Source organism: Mauremys mutica, chromosome 8 (genome assembly GCF_020497125.1).
Source record: "Mauremys mutica isolate MM-2020 ecotype Southern chromosome 8, ASM2049712v1, whole genome shotgun sequence".
NCBI classification, from domain to species: Eukaryota; Metazoa; Chordata; order Testudines; family Geoemydidae; genus Mauremys; species Mauremys mutica.
Genome location: NC_059079.1, coordinates 11,217,310 through 11,231,301, shown reverse-complemented (window position 1 = coordinate 11,231,301; position 13,992 = coordinate 11,217,310). Strand labels below are relative to the sequence as shown.

General features: G+C 44.2%; 1 protein-coding gene across 3 annotated transcripts; it reads right to left on the bottom strand.

The window, feature by feature from the left end:
- Window positions 1-661: 661 nt before the first annotated feature.
- On the bottom strand, window positions 662-10,274 carry CPT2 (carnitine palmitoyltransferase 2). 3 transcript variants are annotated; one of them, XM_045027643.1, is made up of 6 exons: window positions 10,039-10,274; window positions 7,606-7,686; window positions 7,362-7,468; window positions 3,456-4,760; window positions 1,415-1,726; window positions 662-981 (listed from the first exon to the last, which is right to left on the bottom strand). In XM_045027643.1, the coding sequence occupies exons 1-6, from the start codon at window positions 10,206-10,208 to the stop codon at window positions 959-961; spliced, it is 1,998 nt and encodes a 665-aa protein (XP_044883578.1). In that variant the 5' UTR covers window positions 10,209-10,274; the 3' UTR covers window positions 662-958. The 3 variants fall into 3 exon arrangements, with proteins under 3 accessions (XP_044883578.1, XP_044883579.1, XP_044883580.1); XM_045027644.1 differs by having other exon boundaries at window positions 662-1,726; XM_045027645.1 differs by lacking the exons at window positions 7,606-7,686; window positions 10,039-10,274 and adding an exon at window positions 5,851-5,995.
- Window positions 10,275-13,992: the final 3,718 nt, after the last annotated feature.

The following is a 13,992-nucleotide window of genomic DNA, read 5'->3' as shown; positions in this document are numbered from 1 at the left end:
CTGGAGAGTAAAAGGTTCTTAAGTCTTTTGTATGAATTCTGCTGCATTGGGTGTCGCATCAGATTTTTGACATCAAATTAATGTGACTCTAGAGTTACAAGATCTGAATAAATCTAGCAGATGCTGCTGCTGCCCTTCAGAAAATTCCACTGTCCCTGTTGGAAAGCTCCTTGAACCTCTCCCTCCTCAAGCCCAATACCTTCATTTCAGAGACATCTTAAATCTGCAAATACTAAGACAGCCCTCCCACTTGCCTTGGCAAATAGACTGAAAGGTTCCAACAGATACTCATGGTGCCATGCAAGAAGTCTGGAGAGTTCTAGAGGAGGTAGGAAATAGTCATTAAGGAGAATGGCTGATGGTGATTCCTTCTCCGCAGTAGGAGAGAGATATTTGGGAAAGAAAAGCAGCCATAGAGAAGTTAATGAGAAATGATTTTTCAGTATTAAAAGATACAGGCTTATGCAAGGGAACACAAAACATTATAGGGCAGATGTACAAACAGAAATAATTGACACTTTATAAATTAAGTTTATCTAAAAAGTATATGCATTTGACTGTATTCCTCTATCAGCTTTTGTATGCTTATTTTAAAAAAGTGTAAACTCTTCACACCAGGAACTCTCAAATCCCTAATCCTGATATAATACTAAAACATTTCTTCAACCATGTCATAGGTAGCTTTATTTAAACATTATTTTCCAACCAATTTCTTAACAGTTTGAAGATTTAATACCTGATTACAGTTGTCAGTCTCACATTTTCAAGTTTTCATTTAAACCAATCATTACATGGAAATGCTTCCAACAGAAAAGGCAGTTAGTTTGACACTGATTCAAATTTAACAAGAAAAATAAAGATTACAGATCTAGTAAGTGAACATATCACATGTGCAGGATTTACCACTGGTCATTCTTGTATTTAGTTTTAAATACAACTTTTGTAGTTGTTACATTGTTCACACGTAGTTTGTTGTTCCCGCTGTAAACATGAACATTTGTAGATTTTAAGCTCAAGTTTAATCAGTACAATACTAAAGTTCCTTTCTAGAAATGAATATTTAAATGCCTCTGTTATATTTTAAGAACTTTTATATTCTATTACATAACAGTTCAGACTATCAGAATTAAGCGTTTCCTGAATATCACATGCAGGAGCTTGCACTTAATTTCTTTATATGGCTAAGATTTTCAAAAGGTGCCTAGCTCCCACGGAAATTCAGTGTAAGTTGGTCACTCAACTCTTGCAGACTCCTTTTAAAATCCCAGTCAAAATGCTTAGTAAATTAGCACTAGCAACATTCTTCCACATTCAGCCACACATGATCAGAAGTGATCTTGATCCAAACATTTTATATTGTGCATTAAAAAAAAAGTATCCCAGCCCTGTTGTGCCTAACTACTGATATGCTTACCTTCTAAAACATGAAAAATATCTTCCAGTGACTTCTGCACACACTGGAGGAATTCGTGTACATTCCTGGCTGGGTAAGAGGAGGCACTGCAGCCAATCCAATCATCATGCATTCCATAGCCTACACCAAAGCCATCCGGCACCACTGGAGCAAATCCTCCCATATTCACAGCTGGGCTGCTCAGCGTGCTTGTGGACAGAATGTTGTGATTCAGCTGAGCATAGGCTTGGTCCTGGTAGATGTCAGGTAACGGGATACCTTTTGATGCTGCCAGATAACGCAAACTGAACAAATGCCGGTCAAATCCTTGACCTGTTAAAATAAGAACATAAGAATGACCATGATGGATTAGACCAGTGGTTCACTTAGGCCAATATCCTGTTTGCTGACAGTGGCCAATGCCAGAGGCTTCAGAGGGAATGAACAAAACAAAGCAATTATCAAGCGATCCGTCCCTTGTCATCCAGTCCCTGCTTCTGGCAGTCAGAGGGTTAGGGACACCCAGAGCATGGGGTTGTGTCCCTAACCATCTTGGCTAAATAGCCAGTGATGGACCCATCATCCATGAACTTACCTAATTCTTTTTTGAACCCAGTTATACTTTTAGCCTTCACAACATCCCAGGCAATGAATTTCACAGGTTGACTGTGCATTGTGTGAAGTAGTACTTCCTTATCTTTGTTTTTAAACCTGCTGTCTCTTAATTTCATTGGGTGACCCCTGGTTTGTGTGTTATGTGGAGGGGTAAATAATGTTTCCTTTTTCACTTTCTCCATACCATCCAGGATTTTAATAGACCTCTATCATATCCCCCCCTTTGTCATCTCTTTTCTAAGATGAAGGGTCCCATTCTTTTTAATCTCTGCTCATATGGAAGCTGTTCCATATCCCTAATCATTTTTGTTGCCTTTCTTGGTACCCCTTCCAATTCTAATACATCTTTTTTGAGATGGGGTGACCAGAACTACACTCAGTAGTCAAGGGATGGGCATACCATGGAGTTATACAGTGGTATTAAAATACAAAACACTACAGAAAATCACTGCTTTTCTCTGGAAAATAGTTATTTAACACACTAAATATCACACCCCTTCAAAGACACAAAACTTACAAGAATTTTTTCTATAGCAGCTTTCTTACAAGTTATGGTAATATGCTTTACAGAAGGAAACTGCAATGCATTTTTAGCACATCCATTCTCTGGGACAGGAACTCTGTTTTACTCATTTATGTAGCAACTACTATAATGGGGCCACAATCTCTGGGACATCTAGGCACTACTGCAATATTAATAAAAAAGGTTTTTAACAATAGTTAAGTTAAATGGAGAAGATCAAAATAGGAGGTTTGAAAAAGGAATAAATGTTTTCATATTACTTTAAAAAAGTCTGAGGTAGCGTGTTCCAAATGGCAGGAACTACAGAGGAAAAGGCTATTGAACCAACAGTAAAAAGAGTATAATAAAATTGGACGAGGCCCTGTAAGCTACATTTTACTAAACATCTAGAAGAAGTTAGCAAGCTCTAATTGTGACTTATTTTAAAATGCAATAGGGCCAGATCAGATAGAGCCACTTGGGAAAATTTATCACTGGTGCAGCAGAAGGAACCAAGGCCAGTTTGCACAGTGGCCTCAGTACCACCTGCAGGCAGCTGCATGAAGCAACCCAAAATCCTGCTTTGTGTTGCCCTCTCCAGGCATCAGCCAGTTAGCTGCCACATGTGGGCTAGTATAACAGTAATTTATCTACAGGACAGGAAAAATCTTGATGTGCATGGGTCTGAAGCAAATAAGGGGAAACTCAAAGACACTCCCTTCTTAAGAAGAATGTCACAAGAACAATTTTTTTTTAAACCTGGAAAGCGCTGCTATTATTTGGCATTCTACAAAGTTTGAATGAACATAGGCCCTCCAGCAAGATTAAGTTACACTTAGTGAGACTTCTGTAAAAGTTTAGCATTAATGAGCAACTAAATTGATGAGACTCATTTTGTGAAGCAATGCGAATGTTCTATCACCATGACCTGACACTCACACTTACCCATAGCAGCTTCTTTTGTCAACTGGCTGTGGTACTTAGAGCACTCAGCAATCATCTGCTGAAGCTCCTCTGTGCTGTGTCTGGAAGGTTGCCTGACAAAAGCTTCCGTGCACTTCTTTGTATAGATGGAGGCAGGACGGATGGTCTCTGTGCGACCGTGTTTGAAAGCTGCAGTACTGCAAGACTCATATGTGGCAACAGTCTGGCCATACTGCCGAAGGAAAGCCATCTGGAAAGAAAGCTGAGCCACAGCATCAGGACTTATCTTCTTCTGCTTTAAAAACTCCTTGCCTCCTTTCTTAAACTGAATACAGTCAAAAGTCAAGGTTTCCATAGTGGCATCAAATTTCTGTTTGGCTTTGGTAATTCCTGCTTTTAAGGCATCATTCAACTTAAAGCTGAGTTTCTGCACAGCGCTGGAAGAGTCAACTGCAGCAGGCTGAGATTGTGGGGTGACAGCTGGTTTCTGGGTGCTGTCTTTAAACACTTCATTCTGAAATCTTAATACAGCCACACCATCTCCCCAGGAATGTTCAAAATGAATGGCCGCATTGCCATCCTTGGTTAGGATAAGGTTAAAGGATTTATCATACCAGCGGTTAATACCATCTCCATGCAACATGGTGTGAGACAAGTGCTCAAGGTCTTTAATGGGGAAGTCATCTAAACATAGACAGAAGACAGCAGAATCCACTTTTTGGAGGACTTCCTCATTGCCATTATCGAGTAGCTTCTGTCTCAGTAGTGCCCATGTATCTCGGTTTTCACTGGGCAAAAATGCAAGAGGGAAGGCTGGAGCTGGACTGTTGTCACTAAGTATGTATTTCAGGTGTGCTTGTATTTCAGAAGGCTTCACTATATTCCCATCTCTATCAATGACATCAAATACATAAAAATTCCCATTTCTGAGCACCAGCAAGTGCTTTGCTTTTTCATCCGTAAAAAGCTCATCTCGACTGAGCTTAGGCAATCGTGTGGAATTGAAAAGCCGGAAGTACTGAGACATATCTAAGGGGTATGCATTGACCAAGTAGGCACCAAACCATGATACAGATGAAGGCACAAATCGAATGAGTCTCCTAAAGGTTTGAGTGTCACTTTTGTCTGGATTGAGGTGAAAAACCTCTGGCTCTAGATAGCCAGCCCTGAAGGTCTTCAAAAAACGTATAGCAGAAACAGTCATGTTAGTTGCTCGTGTGAGCTGATCATTATATTCAGCTTTTGGGTCAGGGTTGAAAGACATAAATGGGTTAAAATTCAAAACAACAGATTCACGTGAACTTAGATACATATCAAACCAGGGACCTAAAAATGGAGAATTGAGAAATAGATTAATACAGGTAAAATTGGCTAATTGTGAAAGCACTGTTCAGACCCATCTATATTACATGTCAAAGTCATTTGGAAGAGAGCTCCACTATCTCTATTTAATTACAGTCCATGGACTGGGGTACATTAGGGCAACATATTCCCACCAAATGAGAAATGGACCTCCCACTGACGTCAGTGGGAGCTTTGCACAAAGATCTAGAGTGCAGCATGGCCTTTAGGATGCATTGCTCAGTGGGAAAACATGCTCACCTTTGGGACCACCATTACTTCTGTCCCATTTCCCTTCCTGTCTCATCCTTCTTTCTCTATTTCTCACTTTCTTCTGCCTGTGTCTTCTGTTCTTCCCTTCTGAATTCCTTCCCTGCAGCAACCCCTAATTCCCACTGCAGACTCAGTAAAACCACACTCGTTTTCAAGCTGTGACCTAAGTCAGAATTTGAAGTCCAGATCTCCGGAGGTGAAAGACTAGCTAACATACAAGTAGGGTTTTATAACCCACTCCTCACCATGGTATACAAGCTCTGAACTCATTGTTCCTCCTCATAGGAATAATTATGTTTTGTTACACTTATGGAAACAACAACAAAAACGGAACAGGACTTGAAAGTCAGGAGAAAAGAGGGCCGGTTGCAGCTGCAGCATGTAATCCATTTACATAATAATGCTCAAGAAAACCAGTTAATAATAATCTGCCACATTTCCCCTCAACATTAAACTTAGGTGGGCTACTGACAGGGAAATACTGGGGGAACAGGATGGCAATAACAAGTGAAAGTCATTACTATCAAAAGGCTGAGCAAGCTGGCCTATGTGAGAAGTTGGTGGTTCTCAGTGCAATTGAAATACATGTCTGGTAAACTGCCACCATCGAGCAAGGATTGAAGCACAATGGCAGGACAGTATGGGGAGAAGATTACACTGCTGCTGCTTGTGCTGTACTGGATATATTATCTCAGTCTCCATTGCTGTCCACCCAGCATCTGCCTTCCACAAACACTATAATCATTTACATTTGAAAGCCATTGGAAGTAACATGAATAAATAAATAAATAAATTCACTAACCTAAAAGCTACATGCTTTCTCTTGCTTTTCTTTCCCTCTTTTCTTTCTCTCTCTGTCTGAATTTCATCTCCTTCTTTGTCTTATGTTCTCTCTCGCCTTTTCTTTATTCTGGTCTTCCTCTTTCTGAGTCTTTCCTTTTCTTGTTCTTTAAAAGAATAATGCTCTGCATTTTTTTTTAAGGCAGGAGGAGTGTCTCCTTCCATCCCCCACTGTTCAGTCATCTTTCCCAACTTTTCTGATAATTCAGTTTTCCAATCAAGCACTTTCAAACAGATTCGTGACTGTAACTAGACCTGGGTTAGTTTTCTTATAGAGGGTACTAGCTTTAGATGCATGGAGGAGTCTAAACGCTGGAATATATTTGTATTTATATTTTTAATTACTTTTAAAAAAAATAAACAGTAAATATTTTTCACTACTGTTTTTCCAATATCCCTCAATCTCCTATAGCAGCAGGACCTTTCTTCTCCAACAGGGGAGAAAACATCAAGGGCACAAGATCTTCCTACACAGATACCAACATGTCCTGCATTTGAGCAAGATGCTCCACACTTAAGGATCTTTTGATATAAGGATCCCACATTAACTTTAACTAATTCCCCATACACACAGGCACTACAGCATACACAGCATTCTATCAGAGTGGACCACAGTACAAAATGATACTGTATATCACTGAGCAAATGTTCTTTTCACCAATGTGTTCTGATTATATAGACAGACAAATCTTTTGCTCACTTCAATAAAAATCTATATATTAAGAATGTTGTGGCTGGCCTTCCATCTTTGATTTTGAACAAATGGTGCTATCTTCCTATACTACACTTTTTTTTTTTTTTTACACTATTATATTTTGCTAATGTACTGGTTAAAGTTACTTTCTTCCAAATGAAAACATCTTTGAGGAAATCTTGCTGTGGTTGATATTTCTGTTAGGTGACAATGAGAGATCCTAAAGCAGGGGTAGAAAACCTATGGCACATGTGCCGAAGGCGGCACACAAGCTGATTTTCAGTGGCACTCACAATGCCCGGGTGCTGGCCATCGGTCTGGGGGGCTCTGCATTTTAATTTAATTTTAAATGAAGTTTCTTAAACATTTTAAAAACCTTATTTACTTTACATACAACAATAGTTTAGTTATATATTATAGACTTATAGAAAGAGATCTTCTAAAAATATTAAAATGAATTACCGGCACACAAAACCTTAAATTAGAGTGAATAAATGAAGACTCGGCACACCACTTCTGAAAGGTTGCTGACCCCTGTCCTAAAGTATTTGGTATATTAAAGATAACACTTTGTGAAGTACCCTCTTTTTTCCACCAGAGACAGTCTTCTAATTAGCTCAGACATTGTCAAATGGAGTTTTCACATCTTGTTCTGAGTGTAAACAATAATAAGGAGCTTAAACTTTAATCTGTTATTCATAGCATTATGAGCTGACTGTCATCAAGCAAGTCTCTCCTCAAAATGAGTCTCTTCTTTATCCCACTATAAACCTTCCTACCTGAGATGTAACTAGTATGTTTGTTCTGCTTGTCTTGAGCAACCAGCTGCTCATGCAATTCTCTTCCAATTCCATGCTCAAAGCTGCGACCAAGTTCTTCAGTTTTCCTAAAACAATCAATCAGACAGTCAAAATGCTGTTTCCAGGCATTTTTTTTAAAAAGATGCATCTTCTAATATGTAGGAGTTGGAGTGAAAGATTTGATGTACACTGAAGCACTGTTTGGTTTTCTGTGTATCCATACCTGAATTGATCATCATCTAAGAGAGGCTTTTGGGCATTCAGATACCTCCTAACAGTATCTTCTAGTTTGGGAATTGGCAACCTGAGGGGAGAGAAAACAAGCAAACTAAAATGTTGTTGTTAAAGCTCTGACAGTAAAGATTCTTAAAATACCATATTTTTTGTAAGTTAATTCCTATGCTCTTTTTATAAGTAAGCATGACAGAAAAACAGGAACTTGTTTTACAAGTAGCCAACTCACAGATCCTCCTCCATAATTTTATATGCTGCTAGGCATAGAATGTTTTCTGTATTTTGATTCCTTGTGGAAATTCTAACAAATTTATTTCCAACGCTCATCTTAGCCTAAACATGAAAGCTGGTTTTTACCTAGTTACAGGGCAAGTTATTTTACCTCTTAATGAAATTAATACTTTTTAACGTGTGTGTGACAGGACTATATCACCTTGATACATAGTTTGATTTTTGTTGCATTTAAAAAACATAGAAGTATGGCAGTAAAAACTTCTTTCTCCCCTGTTGCTCTGTGAAAGAGCCATGCAAACAAATGGGGAAACTAACTACAGTATAATAAAACAATGAAATTAACTATACAGGAAGTGCTGTCCAATGGACAAAGTAAACAAATGGGGGTGGGGGAGGAAGAGATTGGTTTTCTCTAATCCCTTTCCTTTGTAATAATTGTATGTGTTATTTGAACAATGCTAGATAAGAGATTTGAGACAGAAGGTTATAATTAGATTATAATTTTTAAACTGGCAGTATACACTTGAATACTACTAGCAAAGATCAAAGTCACTTCCCTCTGTTAGCAATAACCTTTCACCTACATAATCTACTGTAGCCCATCCCAAAGACAATGTACCCTTCTTGGTCTCCTGCACTTTCAGCATATACCAAACCTCATTCATTAGGGGTGTGGGGAGCAATCTGAAACCAATACATATGGACTTGTCTGTTGACTCCACCACCTGCTGTGTACTGGTAGTTTCCCAAAGTAGACCTGATCTAGTAGTGTGGTATTAAGGCTTCACCGTGAGACATAAAACCTGTTGTTCACCATAAGAGAGTTGGCCCCAGCAATTAAGCTGTGTATTTAGTCACCCATAGCACAGGGCTGCCTACTCTGCATTGGAGCAGGGTTTTTGTTTTTGTTTTTTTTTAACAGAGTGCATTTCCTCTCTGATGCAGAAGAATGTTGCTGCCTTTAAAGCCAGCAGTCACCATTTCTGAAATGTAGAGACATGGGACTCCCTTACCAGGGGAAAAGGACTAACCTAGACGAAGGAGAAAATTAAGTTTAGACCCTGTATATTGTTCCATCTTGGGGACAGAGACAGTGACTTTCTTTTTTATTCTTTAATAAATTCTTTTCTATTAAGGACTTGGTTGGTCTTTCCTTGGGTGGATTCTCAGGGAAAGAGGAGGAGGGAGGTATCCCTCTGTAGTTAGATCCCGGTGTCTCTCCTAGGAAAAGGGACTGGGGAGGAAACAGGGGGGAATGGTTTATTTCTCCTGGGTGCAAGAACTCCATGGATTTGGGGCTCTTGGGATCCCCAAGGATTTTGGGGAAGGACTGTGTCCCAATCCACGTTCCTGATTGGGTGGTGGCAGCTTTTACTAGATCTAAACTAGGATTTTAGTTTAGAGGGAAACCAGTGCAGGTCCCCATATTAGAACCCAACAGCTCTAAGTGGGGGTGAGACCTATGACAGGGCATTAGATGCCAGCAATCATGGGAGAAAGTGGCTCCCTTAGCTGGGCAGGGGAAAGGAGATGGGGGTTTTATTAGCAGTGGGAAACGCAGATGGAGGGGTCGCAGAGAGGGAGGGGTTTCTGGGGGCTCAGAAGGATGCCTAGGACTCTCCTACCCGTACAGGGGACTCAAAAAGGGGTAGGGTAGGGAGTCCCTGAGTGGAGTAGCTCTATGGGTGAGGAAGGACCCAGGATAATTGTGGGGCTCAAAGGAAGATGGGGAGGTGTCTGTGGTGCAGTGAGGGGTTAAGAAGGGGGCAAGGCCTCTAGTGTGATGATGAGGCACTCAGAAGGGGGCAAGGTCTCTGGTGCGAGGATCCCCGGGGGCTGAAAGGGGGTCCAGAGGCTCTGGCATGTAGCTCAGAGGGGAACTGGGGGTTCTGGTGCAGGGGTCTCCAGCTCAGGGGGAGGCAGAGAGGGACTGGGAGCTCTGAGGAGAGGATCTCGGAAGTGGTGGGGGCCCCCGGGGGGAGCTCTGCTGCAGGGATTCCAGCTCAGGAGGGGCCCAGAGAGGGGCTGGGAGCTCTGAGGCGGGGAGGTCGGGGGGAGCTCTGCTGCGGGGGTCCCCAGGTCAGGGGGGCCCAGAGGGGGTCTGGGAGCTCGGAGGTGGTGGGGGCCCCAGCTCGGGGGGGTGCCGGGCGCTCTGGCTCAGGGGCCGGGCGGGCAGCGGCCGCCTTACCTGGGCAGGCTTTTCTGAAAGTGCATGGTGGGCACGATGCTGCGGTGCAGGTACTGGGAGGAGTCGGCGCTGCTGTAGCCCCTCCGCAGCCCGGGGGCCGCCGGAGCGCCCAGGGCCTGAGTCCGCCTCAGGCAGGAGGCAGGGGAGAGCAGCAGCCGCCGGGTCGCCATGATGTCCCAGCCGAGCCTCAATCACTGCGACTCCGCCCGCTCGCTCCCTTTTCCCCGGTGCTCAGTAGCCGCCTTCCGGTCCGCAGCGCCTGCCCGCCCCCGCCCTGGGGCGGGAATTCATCCTCCTCTGTGCGCGCCCCCGCGCCCCTGGCGGGCTGAACCCCTCTGAGGAGATCTCCGCTGTGCTGGGAGCTTTACCCCGCTCCGGGGGGGGGGTCCCCCGCCTCTTTCCTGTGCAGGGAGCGGGAGTCCTATCCCCGGCTGCGGCCGGACTTTCATCCGCCCTGCGGGGCCTGAGCCCGGTGTAATCTCCCCCCTGCTGTAGGGGGCTGCTGCCTCCCCTGGCCTCTAGCGCTGTGCGTGCAAGGCGCGGCCCCTTGCGCAGCTCTGTGGCTTGTAGGCGCCCCTGTGAAGATGGGTTGGTCAGTGAAGTGTGGGTAGGGTGACCAGATGTCTTGATTTTATAGGGACAGTCCCGATTTTTGGGTCTTTTTATATAGGCTCCTATTACCCCCCACACACACACACCTGCTGTCCTGATTTTTCACATTTGCTGTCTGCTCACCCTAAATGTTGGGTAGCTGATGGGTGGCAATGAAAGTAAAACTAAGGTGAGGGTTAACATTCAGTCTGATGCTAGTTCTGTTGGAAAGCCTGGGGTACAGTATTGACTAGTGTAGTAACTGTGTCAGTGCTTGTGCACTGTTCTGTCTCTGAAAGCAAAGCCACCCTATGATCGCAGCTTTAACCGGTACTCAGGGCAAGTCATTTCAGGGGGTGGGCTAATGTGTTCAGTAGCTTTCAGCTTAGTTTTGAAGCTGTAAGAGCAAGGGATACATGAAGTTAGCTACAGACTTCTTTGTAACAACAACAATAATACCTTGCACTCCTTGGGGCTTTCCATCCGAGGATATTAGAGTGCTGTACAAACATTAATAAACTAATTTTCCTTCTGCCCCTCCGAGTTAGGGAAGTATCATCCTGTCATTTTATAGTTGGGGAAACCGAGGCACTACAAAATTAAGTCACTTGCCCAAAGTCATACGAGTCAGTAGCAGAATTGAGACTAGAGCAAAGACTTATTTGCAATCCTATGCATTAATTTGGAGCATACCTAAGCAGAAAAGTAAGACAAACTGAAAGTATGTTTGGCAGGAAATATTGTAACTGGACACAACAACGCACAGGCAACCTGTGGAACTCAACAGGGTTCAAAAAGGAACTAGATAAATTCATGGAGGATAGGTCCATCAATGGCTATTAGCCAGGATGGGTGGGGATAATATCCCTAGCCTTTGTTTGCCAGAAGCTGGAAATGAGTGTCAAGGGATGGATCACTTGATGATTACCTGTTTTGCTTATTCCCTGTGAAGCACCTGGCATTGGCCACTGTCAGAAGACTGGGCTAGATGAATTTTTGGTCTGACCCAGTATGGCCATTCTTATGTTCATTCAGAGATCTGTGTTCTAATTCTGCATCTGTAGAGCTGAAACATTAATTTAATTTAGTAGCTTTTTGTGTTTGGAGTAAGATGAGGTAATAATAAATAATAAATTTTATTAAATACTAAATTAAACTACACAAGTGTAGGAGATAGAATACCTTCTCCCACCTGAAGAAAGACCATTTAGAATGATTTCAGAGAAACTCCACCTCAGTGCAATCAATATTGTTGAAATCTGTGACAATTTCAAGTGCACAAGGAATTCAAAATCAGGCTCATAATCAGGGGCAGCTCCAGACCCCAGCATGCCAAGCGCATGCTTGGGGCGGCATGCCACGGGGGGCGCTCTGCCGGTCGCCGGGAGGGCGGCAGGCGGCTCCGGTGGACCTCCCGCAGGCGTGCCTGCGGAGGGTCCGCTGGTCCCACGCTGCTTCGGTGGAGCCGCAGGACCAGCGAACCCTCCGAGGCACACCTGTGGGAGGTCCACCGAAGCCGCGGGACCAGCGACCGGCAGAGTGCCTCCCGCGTCATGCCGCCCTGCTTGGGGCGGCGAAATGTCTAGAGCCGCCCCTGCTCATAATCAATGCATTATCAGAACAAATTCTTATTTACTGGTTATAGCCAGAGATGACACTGATAGATAGCACAACTGAGTGGTGCTGGCTCTAGAAATTAACTCCTTTATAGGTGTTATATTCAGAACATCTAACATTCTTCCAAAAACCTTTACAAAAATTCATGTTGCTGCAACAACTTTCCGGGGCAGGGGGGAGGGGGGGTAGAGAACCACGGTGGTAACTGCACATAGTTAAAATACAGTTGTCCTTAATATGTTTTATTACTGTTACTCACTAGGAATGAAATTCCCCTCTTTATAGAGCAGTGTTTCTCAAACTGTGGCTGCCGCTTGTGTAGGGAAAGCCCCTGGCGGGCCAGGCCGGTTTGTTTACCTGCCCCGTCCGCAGGTCCGGCCGATCACGGCTCCCACTGGCCGCGGTTCGCCGCTCCAGGCCAATGGGAGCTGCTAGAAGCAGCGGCCAGTACGTCCCCCGCCACTGGCCGCACTCATTGCTGCTTCCAGCAGCTCCCATTGGCCTAGACAGGGCCGGCTCCAGGCACCAGCATTCCAAGCAGGGGCTTGGGGCGGCAATCTGCAAGGGGGAGCAGTCCGTGTGTTTTTGCCCCCAAGCAGTGTGCCAAATTGCTGCCGCGGACAGCAGGGGCAGTCCATGTGCCGTTAGGGTGGCACGCACATTTCCACGGCGGCGGCAATTCGGCAGCAGCTTCTATGTTCAGCTGTCCACAGCAGCGCAGCCAAATTGCTGCTGCCGCGGAAACGCACGTGCCGCCCTAATGGCACATAGACTGCCCTCGCCGTCTGCGACGGCAATTCGGCGCGCTGCTTGGGGCAGCGAAAACAGTAGAGCTGGCCCTGGGCCTGGATTGGTGAACCGCAGCCAGTGGGAGCCGCGATCGGCCGGACCTGCAGACGGGGCAGGTAAACAAGCCGGCCCGGCCCACCAGGGGCTTTCCCTGCACAAGTGGCGGCCCCAGTTTGAAAAACACTGCTATAGAGGACCTGCACAAGGCCCATGCACTACTTATATCCCAAATTAGCCCTATTTTGAAAGTCTTGTACAGTACTAGAATTTTGCACTGGGGTGCATTTCATCCTAGAGGATGAAACAAAGAGGGAAAACAAACAAACTATATATAAAATGGAACCAAATTGTGATATGTGGTAGGTGCCTTTTCAGGTGATTTAGGGGGTGTAAAGGGCCTTGTTATTCCCCTGCACAGGCCATTAGTCTCATAAGTTACAGCATGGATGAGAGAACAGCTGCCATGTGACAGCTACTCCCCTGCCCACATGTGGCTGATGAGTGGGCAGGCAGGAGTATGAGTGGGAGAAGCCTGAATTCCACATAGACCATTTGACGATGGCCTATGTGGACCTGATATTCAGAGGAGTTAAGCACCCACGAATCCAGCTGAAGACAATGGAAGGTGTGGGTGCTATCTACACCTCTGAAAATCAGGCCCTGTAGCTTTCTTTATGATAGGTGGTGCAGGTAGTGATGCCTATTTAAGGCTGCCCAACATTATAAGACCTTGGTTTTAGTTGTTTATAACTCTGCCAAACTTTAATCAGGTGCTCTGAAATTTTCTATGCCGGGTGTCTGTCTTGAAGCTGAATATTTTTTTAATGTTTCAGCAAAAATGATTTAACTATTTCCCAAAATGATGTTGGGGAAAAAATTTCGGGTTTTTAGCCCATGTTAAAAAATTATGACAACTGTTTCATTGAGCTCTAGTGCCTCCAGGCGTTGGAACAGAGA

Coding starts and splice junctions, on each gene's coding strand:
- CPT2 (XM_045027643.1), bottom strand. CDS start 10,208: ATGGCGACCCGGCGGCTGCTGCTCTCCCCTGCCTCCTGCCTGAGGCGG. Junction 7,469..7,605: donor TTAGATGATGATCAATTCAG/GTATGGATACAC, acceptor TGATTGTTTTAG/GAAAACTGAAGAACTTGGTC. Junction 1,727..3,455: donor GACAAAAGAAGCTGCTATGG/GTAAGTGTGAGT, acceptor TTATTTTAACAG/GTCAAGGATTTGACCGGCAT.